Below are 18,193 nucleotides of genomic sequence, written 5' to 3'. Positions count from 1 at the left end.
TTTTGTCAGTGATAATTTAAACTTAGCTTTTTATCCATTTGTTCCCTTTCTGCACAGTGACTTTAATAGGATTAATTTTTCTCTTCCTCCTTTTGCATTAGGTACATTAAAAGGAAGAGGAACAGACTATTTCTGGGTGGACCAGAAATTTTCTCTTGGGTAATACTCTCAGATAACCAAATTTGTAGCATGTTTGGATATCTGTTTTTAAATGCAAATGTGGTGCAGATAAGATTTTTCAAGAATACAAAAGCAGGCCTAGGAAAAGTTTATAATTGATTGCGATTACTTGAGTTGTGTTTTATGCCAGCAAAGCTTCAGGCTTCCTGGGAAACTTGGAAACTACCCTGGAGGCATCCTGACATATCCCCAAGAAGAGGAAAGAGAGTCCCCCAATCCAAAAACGAGTGAATCTGTTGTATCTGCTTTAACTCTGGAGGTGTTTGACTATAAAACTTGCCTCTCTTCACCCCATATTAGTTTTTAAAGTATAGCAATGATTCTTTTTAAATTTCTTGTTTTGTTCTTTATCATTTATAATCCTTTCCATTTCCACTCTGCATTGCCTTCCCCCTCCCTGACCCCTGGGCATCCACCTGGAGTTGCTTGTATTCTCCTCTTTCTCTTCTGTCAGCTCCTGGGCTGGGAGGAGGGTGGCCTGCTGGATCAGAGGGCACAAGAGGCCTTTCTAAAGACCTGGGCTACCCAGCCGCCTGCTTTTCCAGGCCCCTAACTGGGCTATCTTCCCTTCTTTTGAAAGTGAAGACCAGATTTGGAACCTGTGCAAGTTAGGCTCACCCCAGTGTGCCCAGAATATTCCTTTCAGTGTGGGGTGAGATGTCCTTGTTCATTGGAGTCAGAAGAGGCAGACTTACTTGTAAAAGCAGAATTTTCTGAAGTATTTACTGAGCAGTACAGTAGGCCACCATCCACTTCTGCCGACCCAGCAGCAGGCCTTGAAGTGGTGACCAGGGACAGTGCCGGCGTGTTCCCGGGCAGAGGGGATCTCGGTAGTCCCCCTTAGTCTCGGGCATCGCAAACCTGATGGTAGGCTTGTGTGCACAGTCTGTTCCTTCACATGCCCAGGTTGTAAGGGTGCTTTGTTTTGGTGTCCCTTGTTCAGACTATGTAGCGGTAAGAACTTCCTTTTTGAATGACAAGTGATTTTACTGGTAGAATGGCAGTTCCTTCAGGTTTTGGCTTTTGTTTTTGGGGGGGTTGTTAGCTTCTGGGAAATGGTACTGTGTATGTTTGGGGAGGAGATGATTTATTGGGAAGTCAGACACATACTGCTCGTGGCTGTGAGGGCTGTTCCCTCTCCCTGGCAGTGGTATGTCACCCACACATGGAGGAGGCCACTGCAGTTGGCTATATGACAGGTGGTAAGAGGTGGAGAAAGAGGGTCTGGGAATCTGAGATATTGGACTATTGAATTGATAGGACTTGGCCATTGATTGGATGTGTTCTGAGTGAGGGATGTCTAGGATGACTCTAAGATTTCTGACATAAAGTAGGAATGGTTGTGATATTCATCCCAGAAGAATTTTAAGAGAAACAGGTTTGTGTAAAATGTTGAGCCTGGTTTTTGTAGTTCTGACTTGACTGATCTGAGGAACACTGAACACACTGAACCTGACGTCTTACTGAAGGTGGGCGTGGACCTGGAGCTTGGGTGGGAGGTTAGTGTGGGAATGCAGGTCTGACAGTGTGGTGGCAGGCTGGGTAGGACCATGGGTGAGGTTGAGCACTCCCCAGGGAGAACATTTGGAGCAAGACCAGAGAATAAAGGAGAAACACTAATGTTAAACGGGATGCATGAAAGATGAGGACCACAGCGTGGACATCAGGGAAGAGAACTGCCAGCGAGACTGAGGGGGCGTCTCAAGCTAGATGGACTCAGTGCTGAGGAGAGGTCTTAGGCCTGAGAGGGGAGTGTGCTTGGCGGCAGTTGGGAGATGCACGTGTCCTGGTGAGCTTTCCAGTTTCTGTGGCCTGTTGGGTCGACGCTGGACAACAGGGCTGGTTATTTAGTTGTGGAAGATAGACACAGAAAAGAGCCAATTGGCATTTTCTTGTGAAAGGTTATTTGGCTATCATGCCTAGTCTCTCCCGTAGGTCTGAGTATTTCCTATACTAGGGAATGCTAAGTTTTTATGCTTTGTGGAGTCAAAACTTCCTTTTAGTTTTGGGGTGGCCTTAGGATTTAGCATAATGACCTTAGCATCAAGAAAGTTTACTGAAACTCAGTCAGATGTTTTTCAATTTGTGTTTTTACCAATGTGAGATTTTGAATCTCAAGTTCAGGCTAACAGGGATGGCTCCACATGCAGGGTGTTCTTATAAGGCCTCTCCTCCTCCTTTGTGTTGTATCTGGGATGCAGCATCCCTGAGCACAGCGCTGCCACAAAAATCTTGTTAGGTCTGCTGTGCAAAGTGGTGAGTGTTTAAATACAGGGAAGTAGAGAAGCTCTGTCCAGGTGAAGAGCTCCTGCAGAGCATTGGTGCTCACCTCCTAGGTGGCACTGAGCTGTGAGCCCTGCAGAGTGGTTAAAAAAAAAAGCCCCTTGAACACTCAGTGATTTGCGTACTTCTAACTGTTCCTGTTTGTATATTTGTGTCATTAGGCCTGTCAACTACTTGGTCACAGAATTCCCGATCCCAGCACAGGAGAAGTTCCTGCTCTAGACATGAAGATCGAAAACCTTCAGAGGTATTTCCTGAATGCTGTGTGACTTTGCACGTTATCCATGTGTGCATGAGTGCATACAATTGACATACACACCTGGTTGACTGATACTGATGTCTGTCTGCAATCTTGGGGAAGTTACCTGACCTTTCTGTGCCCCAGTTTCCAAATTGTTAAACTGGGGCTCTCACAGGTGGTTTACCTCATAGGATTCTTGTGAGGATTAAGTGGGTTAATACACAGAGGTTAATACATACAGCACATAAAGAAGTGCTCAGTCAATGTTAGCTATTATTATTAATTATATTCTTTTTTTCCTTTTCTGTTCCATCTTCGCTGGCTCCCAACAGCTTTTCCTCTGGCCAGGAGATGAGCGGGTTCGGCTGCTGCCAGTCACTGCCAGCCTCAAGTTAGTTGTGGCCATGAGTCTGTGGCTTGTTTGGCAACAACCCAATGTAATTCTGGGAGTTCTGTTTTGGGGATTATGCTTAAGGCTTTTTCCCCTTCTTTTCCAATTTGTTTCTCATCTTATGTTTCCCTGCTCCCCCACATTTTGTTCTCTCTCTCTCGCTCTCATCTGTCGATACTTAAAATTGTTTTTAGGTGCATTTTCCTGCTGGCCTTTGTTGAATAGGGGTCCCTACCAGTCCTGAAATCTGTATTCTCTGACAGCCTTTGCTGGGCTCTGAGGAGTTAAATGATTGAAGAAAAGGCATTTTAGCTTGTCACAGTTTTCAGGAGAGCAAGTTATGGGAAAGGGAGTCTTTGGTTCAGCTCCTTGGTCTTGTGCTGCCTCCTAAAGGGATGACTTCACAGACAGCCTCACCCTGTGGTGGCCGAGCAGAGACCCACGTTCCAGGAGGTACTTCTTTTTCTCCAACTGTAAGGGGAATGTTGGGGGCACTGTGTTGAGTTATCGGGGTGATTTAGTTGTGGAATAAACCCTTCATGAGGAAAGTGGTCCACATCCTTCAGCACTGCAGAAAACCATCCCAACATTAGACCAAGTGGTCTCAGGAAGGCGGCCTTTCACTGACTTGATTCATGCCGGGCCTTTGTCCTTGTGAGGGCCTGTGGTAGCCCCTCATTCTCTGTGGTATTGGAGCAGCTCTGCTCCATGCTACTACACTGTTCTCATTCAGGGCAGGAATACAGGGGTCTCTCCTAGGGAGATGGCACCATGTTGAGCACGTGTGCCCCGGGGTGTAGTTGAAACCCCCTTCCAGGGTGGCACTAAGCAGTGAGGATGGTGCCGGCTATGTTTTGTTTCAGACTTTTTCTGAAATTTCTCTGAGTGTAGCTCTGAGTTCAAACTCCTTTAAAGTTCTAACGAACTCTGCCAGGGCCTCGGGAGTCCGTTTGAGGGCATCTGTTTCAGTTCTTGACTATCCTCATCTGTGTCTTTGCATAAAGGAATGGTGGGCTGCCTTTTCTCATCGCGTTGCTTCAGTTTGATTTTCCTTCTTTGGCAAACTCCCTTATTTTTTGCTTATAAGACTTAGTTGAATGTGTTTTTAAGTAATTTGCTTCCTGAAGATGTAAACCTGTGACTTTGTTTTAAAGGACTTTTCTCTCTGGGGGTGGGGAAGGTGTGGCTGATAAAGTTCATGCACATGTGGACCAGGCACCTGCTTCACGGGCTCAGCACTCTAAGGGGACTGACCTTACTTGTGCTTTTGTAGAGGGTGTACAGCCAGGTTCTTGCTTGTTTCTGGGACTTTAAAAACAGGAGTGGCATGCTGAGGAAAGAAAGTTGGTTTCAAAAATGGCAAGCTGAAGAATTGGCCTTTTTATTTAGACACTGCCTCAGACTTTATTATGGTGAATTTTATTAAAGTGGTCACCAGCCTGAAAAGCCACCAGGAAAAACAAACATGGACCTATTAGCAGGCATATAATGTGAACTGTGCTTAGCAGCACACGAAAGAACTCCCTGTCCCAAGAAGGGAGAGTTCAGCATTGTGACTTGTGTAAACAGAGAGTGTAGCTTACAGATGCAGGCATGCTCTGTGCCAAATACAACTTGGGGCCCGTGTTGATGCCAGGGTCAGAGCTTCCCTGTGTAGGCCTGAGACTGAGGGGCTGCGGGTGCGGCCCAGTCCAGGCCACCTCTGTGGGGCTCCCCTCGAGGCCTGCAGTGAGGGGTTGAGGAGCTGTCCTGCCAGAGGGGTACCTGAGTCTCTGGGTCTGCCTTTTACAGGACAAGGAGAGGGTCGGAGTTGCTTTCTTCTTTCTCTCTCCTTTCCTCCCTCCCTCCCTTACTTCCCCTCCTCATCTGTCCCTGCAAGTGCCGCTTCCCTTGAAGAACTTCTGCCAGATAAAGCTGTGCAAAAAACATGTTCTTTACAAGCCTATTCTCTGACTTGACACCATGGGTCTGTCATTGCCTCTCTCCCAGATTTTTCCAGCCTCTGCTTCTGCCTAGCACTAGCCATCCAGGGCCTGGCCTCCCAGACCCCGTGTTGTAAAAGCCCTGGTGCCCTGGGTGGTGGCAGTCTTGAGTATAGATGAGGAGGCCCTAGTGGTCCTGAGCTTTGGATTAAAATTGTTACATGGTTAGTGGAGTTTTATTTCTTAAACATTTACCAAAAGAGCACCCTTGAGTGAAATATCTCCCTCTAGGATCTTAGGCGCATGTTCGCAGCAGCCCTCCTTTGAACTGAGAGTTCTCAGAAGTGTTTCAGGGGAGGACAGCAAGCTGCTGCTATTGTAGAAACTTCTGCATAGCTGATGTGGGAGTGAGTGAGCGGGGCAAGCTGCCAGCACCAAGCCTGAGAGAGGCCGAGGGCATGACAGGCAGAGGGCTTTCCTGTACAGGTCAGCCCGGTTCTTTGTTGGTACAGTGACTTTGTTACAGGGCAGCTCCATGGTTACCCTGCAGCTGCCAGTGTTTTGAATAAGAATGTAAATATCAATCAGTGACCCTTTCTCTCCCATTCCAGGTGTTTCGGACAGACCTGATCACTGCTATGAAGTTGCATGATTCCTACCAGCTGAACCCGGATGAGTACTATGTGTTGGCAGATCCCTGGAGACAGGAGTGGGAGAAAGGGGTCCAGGTGCCCGTGAGTCCTGGGACCGTCCCTCAGCCTGTGGCCAGGTAGACGGGCCTCTCCACCTGCCACTGCCTTCCTGCCCCAGCAGCCAGGAGGCTGAGGAGTAATGGTTGAGTTAGCTGTGAAATAATGTGTGGCCTCAAGTGGAAATAGAGAGGTGGTGGAAACACGCTTCTGGTCCAAAGGGTCGTAGTGATTTTGAGGGCTGTGGGCCTCAGAATTTAGCATTGCTGCTTTACTGGGAAGGTGCTGCCCTGTTAGGAGAGGAGAGCAATCTGGGAAGTGCCTGGCTTGGGGAGAGAAATTCAGATGTTTGCACAGCTGCTTCCTCTTTTCCTGCACTTGCACCCCAACCTCTTACCCCCAATCACCCAAATCAAGTTGAGTCTGGAGAGGAGCTCTACTGGACAGAAGCCAGTAAGGGTCACTTCTTGGGTCCTACAGTGGTCGATTGCTTCCCTGTTGCAGGAGAACAGGTGTGAGGAGGCCGACCGGCTTAGGGGTATGTAGAAGGGGAGCTTTGGAAGAGACACGTATTGGTGGGTTTTTCTGTGGATGGCCTTTGCCCTGTTGTTCTTGTAAGGCTTTCTCTGGATTTACTTACAAACCCACTTCTCCCCTTCAGGGTCTTGGCGGTTGGGTCCTTGATGACCTGCTTCAGCATAAAGCTGGGGCTGGTGTGCTCATTTCCTTGCTACCCAGCTCCGCTGACCCAGCAGCTTCTGATAGGGAGAGCGGATCGAGTGCCCTCTGTGCTTGGCTGGCACTGGGCTCCCCTGCTCTCAGTCTGCTGCCTCCTTGGGGAAATGGCCTCTTTCACCCTGCTGAGTGTAGACTGAATTTACCTGTCAGCCCTCACCCACTTGGTGTCGCTTCAGGCACTTGAGATGATCAGATTTGATGATTATTGTTTTGAGACCTCTGTGACAAATGTTGATGTAAATACACAGGCTTAAATGACCAATCAGATGCCTCATTAGGCCAGACTTCCAGCCTGGGGTGTGGAAGGTTTCCTTGGGCTCTTCGGGATAAGCCCAGGGTGTTTCTTTAGAGTCTGCATCTGGGGCATGGCACCGATTGTTTCGGCATCCCCAGTCCCATCCTAGGTATCGCTCACTGGATCCTTCCATTTTATTTGGGAGCCTGGCACAAGACAAACAGGCATTAAAAGCTTACGGAAGTTTTCTGCTGAAACCCTGCTCTTGGTTGAGTAGGACACCATCTCAGTGTTGTGTAGAGAAACTCAACTCTGGTAATCATAAGGGTGATGAAAATACTTTGATAAACTCTTTGGACCACTTGGTTGATGTTACCACAGAGTCCTGGCAGCCAGAAATGGTGTAGCTGTGTGGATGTAAGGGGTCTCTGACGCTGGCCTCTGTTTTAGGGAGCGGGTGACTTGAGCATCTCACGTGCTGACATTTCTTCTGAGTGGGGTGTTGTGGAGAGCATTTCCTCAGGGAGTAACAGGTTGGGGAGAAATGGGAGTGTGAGAAGAAGGAGATGCATTCCTGTCCTGGGGTCCTCAGTGCATGTTGGAGGGTCGCCCCCTTGGCAAGGACTCTGGTTCTTAGACTGCTTAGTAGCAGCCAAGGTCGGGGGCATGGGTTGCTTCCCTTGGTTCCCCAGGGTTGGCTGTGTACGCATGGCTACTCCGGCTCCTGATGGTTTTGAGAGCCAGTGCATGGCCTCTGGCAGGCTGGGGCAGGCCTGGCTAGTAGGAAGTGTTGTGATTGCTAATCCCTGAAATTTTGGAAGCCAGCGTTTTGGTGTTGCCAGCAGGCCAGAGCAGCTGCTGTCATCAGATAGAACAGGTCATGCAGTGTCCTGGGAAGCCAGGTGATACTCCTGCATGGTCTTCACATCCTGGGGGCTTTGCCAACTCCTACTTAGTTCTATTAGTAGTGACATTAAGGTTTTAAGTCTGTTCACCTAATGATGGCCTGAGGTTTGGGAGTTGAGGCTGAAGTTAGCTCGGGGTCCTCTGTCAGGCTTCTTTATGTGTCGGGGGAAGTATGACCTGGCTACTTTGCTTTCTTGTTAACTAGGGTCGTCTCTGAAGAGAAATCCCTCATGTTCATCAGGCCCAAGAAATACATCGTCTCCTCAGGCTCCGAGCCTCCCGACTTGGGCTACGTTGACATCCGGACGCTGGCTGACAGTGTGTGTCGTTACGACCTCAATGACATGGATGCCGCATGGCTGGAACTGACCAATGAGGAGCTGAAGGAGATGGGTGAGAGTCCGTGGGTCATGTCGTACGTGCATGGGTGCTGAGTGGAGCAGTACTCCAGGCACCCAGTGGGCAGCGGAAGCTCCTCATTCCTGGTGAGGCCAGCACCTCGGAGCCTGGGTTCGTCTCAGAAGCATGGCTTTTTGTTGGGGATCAGTTTGTGCGGCTGTGACGGGAGTGCTGAGGTGGCTCATGGAGAGAGGGGGGGATTGTGGAGGGATGCTTCTGCAGGCATGGTATCAGGATGCCTTGTCCCCGCCCTACGCTGCCTGCCTTGCTTATTTATCCCAAGGGAATTGTAGCCCAGAGAAATGAAGGGATCTCCCCAAGGTCCCAGAAAGGTCTGGTCCACACAGTTTTCTGTGCGGGTGTTTGTCCTGTGGCGGCATTCAGCTCCTTTCTTCACCGTGTCTCATTTCTCATAATAAACTGCTCCAGCTGCCTCACCATTTTTCCAGCCAGCTCCTGTGTCTCGTTCACCTCAGATTCTCCATAAGGCCTGCTCCAAGCCTGGATGCTTTTCCCTCATATCTTACCTGTTTCTCTCCATCCTGGCTTTCCTCATGAGCCTTGCCTTAGCTGAGTGCTCTGCCCATTGTGATCTCTTGCTTGAGAGTTACTTGCTTGAGAGTACAGCTCAGGGTTTTGCATCTCCTGGTGTTGGGACCAGAATGCCAGAGGTTGCCTGAAGTGCCGTGATAAGCAAAATGATGAGGTCAAGTGTGGGCTCTGGGTGACAGGCTATGAGGATTAGTTAGCATTTGTGCCCTGGGTGCAGGTGGGAAATGGTGGCAGGGCTACTTGTTTGTGGTCTAGCACAACCGTAAGTATATATGAAATGTTAGGTTGTAGATTTCAAAGCCCTGAAGGACAAAGACTGTCTTTGGTTTGCATTAACCCCCACACCTGGCACGGGCCGGGCACATAGCAAGGGCTTGCTGTTGTGCTGCCCTGCTGCTCGCCTGCCTGCCAAAGGAGTGATAGTGGGGATTGAGCCGCGAGAGTTATTTTCTCCTTGTTTCCTTACTCAAGTATTTTGACAAAGTAGATTTCCTTCCTATAGTCTTTGTTTTTAGGTATCAGTGGCTAGAATGTCAGCAAGCCAGGAAGTTGTCTCACAGGCTCTGTTTAGAAGTTTTCGGAGTTTTCTTTGAACTGAACAATGTATTTCAGCTCCAAAGATTATATAAAGTTCTGCTTCATAAAAGACTAGTTTAACACACAGCTGACCCAGCGTCCTGTGTTATGGCGGGAACACAGCTGGAGACACGAGGGGCTTGGTGGTAACTCAGATTGAGGGGGTGCTGAATACTTGGGCAAAGTAAGTTGTGCAGTTGTATAACATTAACTGAACCCATGTTTAAATAAAGCATTTGTCTTAGTTTTTATTGGTCTTTAATGGTAAATTCATTACAGGGCATAGGATTATATTTTCAAAGCTGGTGGTATTTTTAAAACGGAGGAATTGAGGTGGAAGTGCCTGGCTGGGCAGAGACCATTGCATAAATAAATAAGGTTTGAGGTGATCAGTAGCTTTTTGAATACCTGTTCAGAGCTTATTACAGTGTCACCTCTGTGTGTTCTCCAAATTTTTAAAGACTTGAGAAATGTTAATTTGACATTTGTACATGTATAATAATGCATAAAATTTATTGCTGGTTTTAATGATATTTCTGCTGTTTCTTACCTCTTAAATGTTCTGTTTGAATATTTTTTGATTTTTTTTTCTTTTTGTATGAATATTTTCATTGTAGGAAGTTTGGAGTCTGTCTACAAATGAAAGAAAATAAAAAGTCTATCCCACCACTAGCTATAACCACAATAACCACTTGAAACTTGAAATTTATTTTTGATCATTCTTGCATAAGAAGGCATTTTATTTGATTCACAGTGGGCTGTTTCCTTTGCTTCAGACAGTCCGTGTGTTTCTGCCTTTCATGTGTCTGGTTAACTATTTATCTCAACTCAGTAAATTCAGAAGGTGAGGGATAAACCAGTGAAAAACACTTGTACGCTCACAGTGAAATCTGTTTTCAGAGCACTATTTTAAGCAGCAAGAAAGTAATGCTTTTAAAACACACTCAGACCATAATATGTGATCATGGCTTTGAAGTCACTTACATGTTAGTTATATATAATATTGTAATGAAATGATGATTTAATAATATATGTATTTAATTTCCTTGAGTCCTTTTGGGACTTATCTTTTGTTTTTCTGCTTAGAACACTGCATCTTCAGCACCTGACCATAAGGAACAAACTGTTGCATGAAAAACTTTGCCTGTTATTAACTTGATGATCCTTCCTTGGAAGGGTCTGAGAGGCATCCAGTGGAAAACATTTGGGCACTCAGGATAGATTGATTTATAAGATGATTTATCATTGTAAATTACTTATACATATACTATTATTAATGGATTTATTAATGTGTTTGGTGACATTTTTCCTTCAGGAATGCCTGAGTTGGATGAATACACCATGGAGAGGGTCCTGGAGGAGTTTGAGCAGCGCTGCTATGACAATATGAATCACGCCATCGAGACTGAAGAAGGCCTAGGGATCGAGTATGATGAAGACGTTGTCTGTGACGTCTGCCAGTCGCCGGACGGGGAGGATGGCAACGAGATGGTGTTCTGTGACAAGTGTAATATCTGTGTGCACCAGGTGCGTGGGCGGAAAGTGGCCCCCTGGCCTGCATGCCCATCTGCCGCCATGGTGGCTGGAGAGCCCGGGGTCTTCCTCGAAAGGGTGTCCATTCTCCTTGCTGTCTTCAGTGAGGCAAAAAATTGTGCCCTATGGACACATCCTTTTGTTCCTAATAGGTTCTCACAGTGTTTGAAGTGTTTCCTGCTGCTTTACAATGGGAAGAATAGGATCCTCTGTGGAAATTTTTCTTCACGTTAGGTTTTTATTCCCATCCATAGAAGTCAGGTTTGCTCAAAAAGAATATATGAGCTGCCTCTCCCCTTTTCAAGCACCTGAGTGAGGTATTAACACTAGGGGCATAACAAAAAGCTCCTAAAATATGGTTAGTTGGCTGTAGTAAATTGTTGGGGCTGCCATAACAAATGCCACAAACTGGGTGGTTAAGACAAAGAAGTGTATTGTCTTGCAGTGCTGAATCAGCACAGAAGTCTGGAATAACATTTGACAGGGTTGTGCTTCCTCCAAAACCCTTTGGGAAAATTCTCCCTTGCCACCGGCTTCTGGTGGTTTGCTGACAGAGCTTTCACTCCTTGGGTTTCAGCTACGCTATGCTGGTCTCTGCCTCATCATCTCATCCTGTGTGTGTGGGTTTGCTTGTGTGTGCACCTGCCTATGTGTGTGCATGCGTGTGCCTGTGTGTGTGTGTGTATATGCATGTATGTACCCCTATTTGCACCCATGTGCATGCATGCGCGCCTTCATACATGGCCATTGCCTTATAAGGGCTTAGGGGCCCACCCTACTTAACTGATGATATCTACAACGACCCTATTTCCAAGTAAGCTTGTGTTCTGAGGCACAGGATGAGGACTTCAACATATCTTTCTTGGGACACAATTCAACCCACAACATTTGCTAACGTGTCAGTTTACAAACTGAACTGTTAAAGAAGAGGAAAGAGGTCCCTTTTCTTACCTATTTCCCGTGCTCTCTGATACTGGTTGGATCAGGTTGGCTGCTTGCTGGCACCCACAGAAAAGTAAACCCTTCTACTCCAGTAAGGATGAGCACTGGGTGATTTTAAAAGCTGTGACAACCTCAGTTTTGCTTGGCAGTTCCATTTATTTTTTAATGCATTAACAGTACTTTGGATTTCTGTGGGGACATATGTTATGTACACTTTTATGTATTAAAAGGGTATCCTGAGGTACTTTCTTTGAATTCACCTGTTGATGCTGAGATTTAAAACAGACTTAAAAGTAAGACTCAATGGTATTTTGGTGACCTCTGGGGAAGAAAAATTTAGTTTGCCCTGTGAAATTCTTGGCTGTCATTTTTCTTTATATTTTGTATTTGTCTGGGTGCCCTTCTGCCTGCAGACTTCCAGCTGTGGCCTTGCCCGCATCTCCTCTTGACGAGGAGCCGTGACCACAGTCTCTTGCTTTAGTTTTGTTATCGCCTGTTATGTAGCTCTGGGTTTTCAAAGTGTGTAGGAAGTTGCCTTGGGATAATGGAGAATTCTTGTAGCGTTTTATTGTATCAAGATCATGATTGTGACTAACACTGTTGCTTTCTTTTGCTGATGTTATTGGATGAAATTTCAGTTTTTTTCCTGCCATTTTACTTGTTTGTTTTTCTTTTAAGAGAAACTATATTTGAAATAAAAAGGGTCTCTACATGAAAACTATTTGAACCCTCCTTTTATAAATGAGCTAACTGGTGTCAGGGGGGCAGGGCTGCTCAGGGCACCACTGTGGGTCAGTGGCAGAGTCGGAACTGCCCCTCAGGGCCTCTGGAGCCCCTCTCCCATCCCCGTGTCCGGCTCCTGTTCTTTCTGCCTTGCCACATTGTCTGTTTTCCTTAACAGTTACTTCATTTTTATTTTGAGATGTTCTTCATGGTGTGTCTTTAAGACATACTTTAACCTTTTCATTAAGCTTTGACTTGCTTTTCCAGTAAAATAAGTTACCTCTTCAAATGTGACTTTCTTTAGAATGCCTAGAGACATTTTCAGCATTTGAAATCTTAGTGTCACTGAATTTCATTGAAATTTCCCCCCAGTCTGTGTTGACAGTGGTACGTTCATGGCAATGACACGGTGCTCTTCAGCTCCAGTCTCAGGGCCACCCCTGTCCTGTGGCTTCCCTCGTGTGCCTTGGATGTTCAGATTGCATGGCTGCTGTGTGCTTCCTGTCTGGAGGCCTGGAGCTCTGGTAGCGTATGTGTCTCAGCCTCCTGACTTCTAGATCATTTAAGGATAAAGTTCTGAGCAGCTTGGTGTTTTTAAAAGGTTCTGAATGTGCTCCTGGTACCATCATAGTTCTGTTCCTTCACTCATTTAACATTTGCCTTTTCTTTCTTTGAATCATCTTGATGACTTTGGTTGTAAATGCCTTGCTTTCTGCAGTTGCCTCTGTCTTGTGTCATTTTGCCATCTTGTGCGAAACAGGCTTTGTTTTAAATATCAGCTAAAGAGACCAAATTCTCTTTGTCTAGAGTGTTTCATTTTTCTGTGCCTGCTGTGTTCATTTGGGAGTGTTGGAATCTAGTTAGTAGAGTTTGCTCCGCCCAGGGAATGAAGATGCTCCTTAGTTCCTTTCTTGTTCCCACTGCTGTCTCACTAATAGCTGTGGGAGGCTCGCCACTGCACTGTGGTTTTCTTCCTCACTTTGCGTCCCACCTACACCAGTAGGTAAGAGAGGACTGTACTCCCTTGCTGAGCCCTGCAGGGTGTTTGTGGCCAAAAAGTAGAGACGCGGTGTAGCCGGCATCTGCAGCAACATAGCAAAGTAGACTTTTTGTGGACTTGCTGTCCTCCAGTAGTTTTCGGGACCACCCCCCGGGTAGGGAGATACGTGCTGTGCCTGAAGATCGCAGATACCTGCCGCCTGCTGCTCCGAGGCTGCCAGCATTTTTCCCTAAGTGGGTCCCATCTGCTCTTTTTTAAAAAGCTTTGTGGGTGCTTTTAAATTAATACATACACTGAGAAATGTAAATCTTTTTTCTCTCTCTCCTTTTCCCTTGGGGATGTGCTGTGGCTTTACAGGCCTGTTACGGAATCCTCAAGGTCCCAGAGGGCAGCTGGCTGTGCCGGACGTGCGCCCTGGGGGTTCAGCCAAAGTGCTTGCTGTGTCCCAAGAAAGGAGGAGCTATGAAGCCGACCCGCAGTGGGACCAAGTGGGTCCATGTCAGCTGTGCTCTGTGGATCCCTGAGGTAGATGTGGTTCTTAATAATGGCTTAGCTCAGGAGGTCTTGGGCTTTAGCGGGGGTGGGGGTAGGGGTGGGGAGCCATTTATAAATAAGTGGCGGCACTGTAGCTGATGAGTTAAAAGACACTTAATTGCTACCTGATCACTGCACACTTTGACCGTGTCATGGTATGTAAATTTGTGGAAGTGGTAACTGGAAGCAGCAGTGAGTCGGAGTGTGGGTTGGTGGTGTTTGGTCATGGCTTCAGATATTCACTGCAGCTGACCCTGCCACTGACGTGTGCTCCCAGGGCAGGGCCTGCAGCCTTCCTGGCTGTGGCCTGGGTATGGGTGTGTCCTTACCCGGAGACTGGCTATAGGTCCCTGGGCATGGTGAGCTTGTACATGTGGCCCCCACTGAGGTTAAGAAGCCACTCTTCTAGGTCATTTTTGTGATTGTTATTAAAATCTTTACTTGGCCTCAGCCTTTTTAATTTCAGGTCTGGTCTAATTTATTTAAAGTCCCAGACCTTGACTCACTTGATTTGCATGGCTCACTATGAGAGTATATCATTTGTGATTCAAATTTCAGCATTTTTTGATGATGTGATTTTGAAGCATTTTTCCTCCTGAGGAAGATTATCTGGGGATGGCTTAGAATGAAGTCTCATGGCTTTGGTCTTGGTGGGTAGGAGGCTGTGCAGTTGAGGGGTGCAGTTGAGGGGCCCGTGCTAAATGCAGGAGAGGACGGGGCCTTACTCGCTTTGGTCATTTCCCACGTTGAATGTGGTAGTCTTTTCTGACTGAAGAGAATTTATTAGTTAGACATATTGTTAGAAGAGAATTGTTTAATGAGAGATACTAAAAGCAGTTTATATTTACTTATTCCATACTTCAAAGACTTTTAAAATATACTTAAGATGGATTTTCAGTCTTGACCACTTCATTGTGGGCCAGAGGTGGTGTGGATCACATTGTCCTGATGCACACCTGTCTTTGCTGTCAGATACTCAGGTGAGAAGTGAACATTCAGTTATCTGAGTGTTTTTACAAGCAGGGACATCTCTGTAAGATGATAGCCCTGCCCCAGGCACATGGAGGCTGTGGAGCTTGGGGCCTGAGCTCTGGGCTCTCCTGTGATGTCCTGCTGCTTTAAAGTAGGAGTTTGCCTGGCCTAGGAGGGCACATGCCCCTTGCCACCCTCTGGTAGGTAGGCTGCAGGAAAGTAATGGATTGTGAAGTCTGCATTTGTGTCCAGCCTTTGTCTGTCTGAAGGCCTTTGCCACCTGTCTTGCTCTTTCTTGGGCCTCTAGGTGAGCATCGGCAGCCCCGAGAAGATGGAGCCCATCACGAAGGTGTCCCACATCCCCAGCAGTCGGTGGGCACTGGTGTGCAGCCTCTGCAGCGAGAAGTTTGGGGCCTCCATACAGGTGACTGACTTAGTCCTTGAGGGCTTCATTCCCTGGCTGTGGGGAGCAGGCTGATGGAGGGCTCTGTGAAGTGGCAGAGGACGTGATGGGACTAGAGTGCAGGAAGCAGGACAGCCCTCCTTACTCCAACCTGGTATGAACCCCTCTGGTGGTGGACTGTGTTCTCCGTAACAGGAGCCCCATCTGTAACAATCAGGGCAGCTCCAAAGTATGCTTGAGCTCTAAGGCAGTTCTTATTGGCCTCTAGTTTCTTCCTTTCTTCCCCGAGTCTGGCACAACAGCTCTCCCCTCACCAGACACTTCTCGGCATGAACCAGAGTCTTGGCACTGGGAGTTGGCTCCCTGCCTCTGTGGCTGCCTCCTGACACCGCTGGTTTCGGAGGAGTGTGTGGGATGCTTCTGCCTTAAGGGCACACACCCTTTGAAATCAGCTTGGCATGTTTATGCTTTTCGTAAAATACAGGCTTCTTGAAGCACCAGCTGCAGGTGGAGGGATACCCAGGATGTGCTGCGCCAAGTATCCTTTGCAGAATCTGTTACCTGAACACAACTGGGAAATCTGATTTTTCATGGCGATTTGTGTTGGTGGGGGTGGGGGGCACAGAGAGAGCTTGCATGTAAAAATTTTGCCTGCATTTTCTGTGTCCACACACAGACAAGTATAGAATGTCATAAGGTAGGTAGAATTACGGAGAGAAAGAGATGGTGTGCTATTTTTTTCATGTTTCCTAAAACTCTACTTGAGAAGTTACTTTCTGGGCCTCACGTTTTGACATCGAGACAATCCTTGAGTTAAGAGGCCTGAGATGCCATTCTGCCAAGGTCTCCCAATGCTGTGTGTGGTTGACTTGGCCCTAAAGGCTGAGTGTGGCTCCACCTCTGGGAGGTCTCAGCTCAGGACCACAGGCCCTTCCTGCATCTTCAGGTCCCATTCTGATTGCAGAGGCACTGGTTTTGGGGGGTCTTTCTCTCTTGATGCAGGAAACACAGAGCTTAGTGCAGACATAGATTCCACAAGCTTGGTCAAACTGTCAATTGTGGGTTTTAGAGAAGTGACCTCATTTGGCAAAATCTGTTGTATTTTGTCTGATGCATATTTCTTTGAGTAAATTATCTAGTGATTGGTAGTTTTAACATTTTTTCATTTTATAAGCCAAGCAGTTCTACTTTTCTTCATTATCCACTTCCACTGGAGTTCAAGAACCCGAAATGTAACATATTTAGAGGGTGAGGCATGAGACAGCTGGTGGGACTTGGCTGCAGACCTTGAAAATAGTGCAGATTTTTGTATGTGAACAGAATAGTTAAAGCTAGAACATGACCGAAGCTTCTGGCCTGAGAGTTGTATTGGGAGAGACTCTGGAGGAGAATAATTGTTTGAAGCTTCAGCATAAAAAAAACAACTAGAGCTGCATGTGTGTGTTTGTGTGCAGACATACCCACATGAACACTTCAGGAAACAGGCTGTGGCAAACCAAGGAAAATAGAAATCATTTTCTTTCAAGTTAACCTGATGTTCTTCTGAGGATAGAATTTATGCCCTTTGCTGAGCTCACCAATCCTGGTCCTTAACTGATGTTTACAGGAGGTGGGCAAATGGGATCTTTGTTTCTCTTTTGAAAAGAAGATAAAATGACTTTTTTGTTGCCATTGGCCTCTTTTTCCCAGAGCATTAATTTGAAGGAGAAGAGGCCAGGGAAGGCTGATGATTTTTGGTATCCTCACTGAATGGATTGATTTTATTGAAGAATTCCTCTCTGAAACGTCTGCAGTTGGGAAGGCTCTGGTTTACGTTTCTGTAATGTCTGTTTGCTGAGTCAACCTGAATAGGAAAACCCAGAGGAAGGCCATTTGGCGTCTTTACAAAGTCCTGTATAAATATGCTGCTGCAACTCATTCCTCTTTAAGGTTGGAGTGCCTGGGTTCAGTGTAGTTTAAGCCAAACATAGATAGTCTCTCAGCCATCTGTTCCCGCTTTTACTTGCCACTGGGCTGTGTGCTGAAAGGGAGGAGCACCTTTTTTTTTTTTTTAAGAATAGTGGCCAGGTGTGTGTGTGTATGCTGCCACTAAAGCTGATTTCACACGTTTCTTGGAGTTAAGGTTATTTATAGATAAAATTACAGATTTATGTTAGTTCATGTGTGTTAAGTGTTTGTAATGGGGGGGATCGTGAAGGGAGCTGGATTTTTGTACTTCTGGAAAAAAGAGACTTCATAATAATGGAAGAATCATGATTGGCAGTGAGTCACGTCTTAAATACTGAAAATGTTCAGGGGAAAAAGCCCCAGCTCAAGCCTCAGCCTTTTGTGGTTATGCAATTCAGGGTCTGTTGAATGAGTTTAATTAAGCCTTTCAGCTGGCTGGGGGCCATGGGGCTCTGCTCCCCTCTGCAGCCCTGGTGTGCCCAGGGATCACTTGACCTCCTGCAATATAGTGTTGCTTTGAAGGAACTGGCTTCAGTCACCACAGGAACCTCCTCCCAGGGACACCCAGTAAGACAAGATGGGGAGAAATTACTTGCTTTTCTCCTGCTAGGTCCTGGCCTTGCTATCAGGATCAAAGGCACTCAGTTGTTGTCCTGATCAGGCAGTGAGGGGGGTATTCAGTGAGGTGCGCTGGTCAACAGCTGGGTGGTGACTTGCCTCTAGGTCAACCTCCCCGTGGCCCACGGGAAGCAGGTCCCTCATGGTTCTGCTGCCACTCTGGTGCCAGGTGTGGCAGACACAGGCCTCCGCTGGCCCTCGAAGCCTTTGGCTTCTGGTGACACCCCCCCACGGGCTCAGGGACCTTTCTGTCTCCCCTGTGCCCCTGGGCTCCCTGGGTCCTCCTTGGCTTCTGTCCTTTTCCACTCTTGGGGAGTTTTTAAAAATTAACTTTCCTGGTCTTGAGCAGCCCATGGCAGCTTGGAGGAGACATACCATTTATTTTCCCACTTATGTTGGGACCCTTCGT

General features: G+C 47.0%; 1 protein-coding gene across 9 annotated transcripts in view; it reads left to right on the top strand.

The window, feature by feature from the left end:
* Window positions 1–18,193, top strand: part of JADE1 (jade family PHD finger 1) — a 55,940-nt gene that overhangs the window by 24,322 nt on the left and 13,425 nt on the right. For 5 of the 9 annotated variants that reach the window (XM_036997865.2, XM_036997866.2, XM_036997867.2 and 2 more), the window contains exons 3-9: window positions 2,625–2,710; window positions 3,037–3,141; window positions 5,629–5,786; window positions 7,791–7,978; window positions 10,428–10,639; window positions 13,668–13,835; window positions 15,124–15,240. In XM_036997865.2, coding sequence (XP_036853760.1) covers window positions 2,625–2,710; window positions 3,037–3,141; window positions 5,629–5,786; window positions 7,791–7,978; window positions 10,428–10,639; window positions 13,668–13,835; window positions 15,124–15,240 — 1,034 coding nt within the window. Of the gene's footprint in view, window positions 1–101; window positions 160–2,624; window positions 2,711–3,036; window positions 3,142–5,628; window positions 5,787–7,790; window positions 7,979–10,427; window positions 10,640–13,667; window positions 13,836–15,123; window positions 15,241–18,193 lie in introns of all 9 variants that reach the window. The other 4 variants (XM_073237046.1, XM_073237045.1, XM_017646723.3 and 1 more) reach the window with 4 other exon arrangements.

This window comes from Manis javanica, chromosome 5 (assembly GCF_040802235.1).
Source record: "Manis javanica isolate MJ-LG chromosome 5, MJ_LKY, whole genome shotgun sequence".
Classification (NCBI taxonomy): Eukaryota; Metazoa; Chordata; class Mammalia; order Pholidota; family Manidae; genus Manis; species Manis javanica.
The sequence above is the reverse complement of the archived record's forward strand: the minus strand, read 5'-3'. Positions and strand labels throughout refer to the sequence as shown.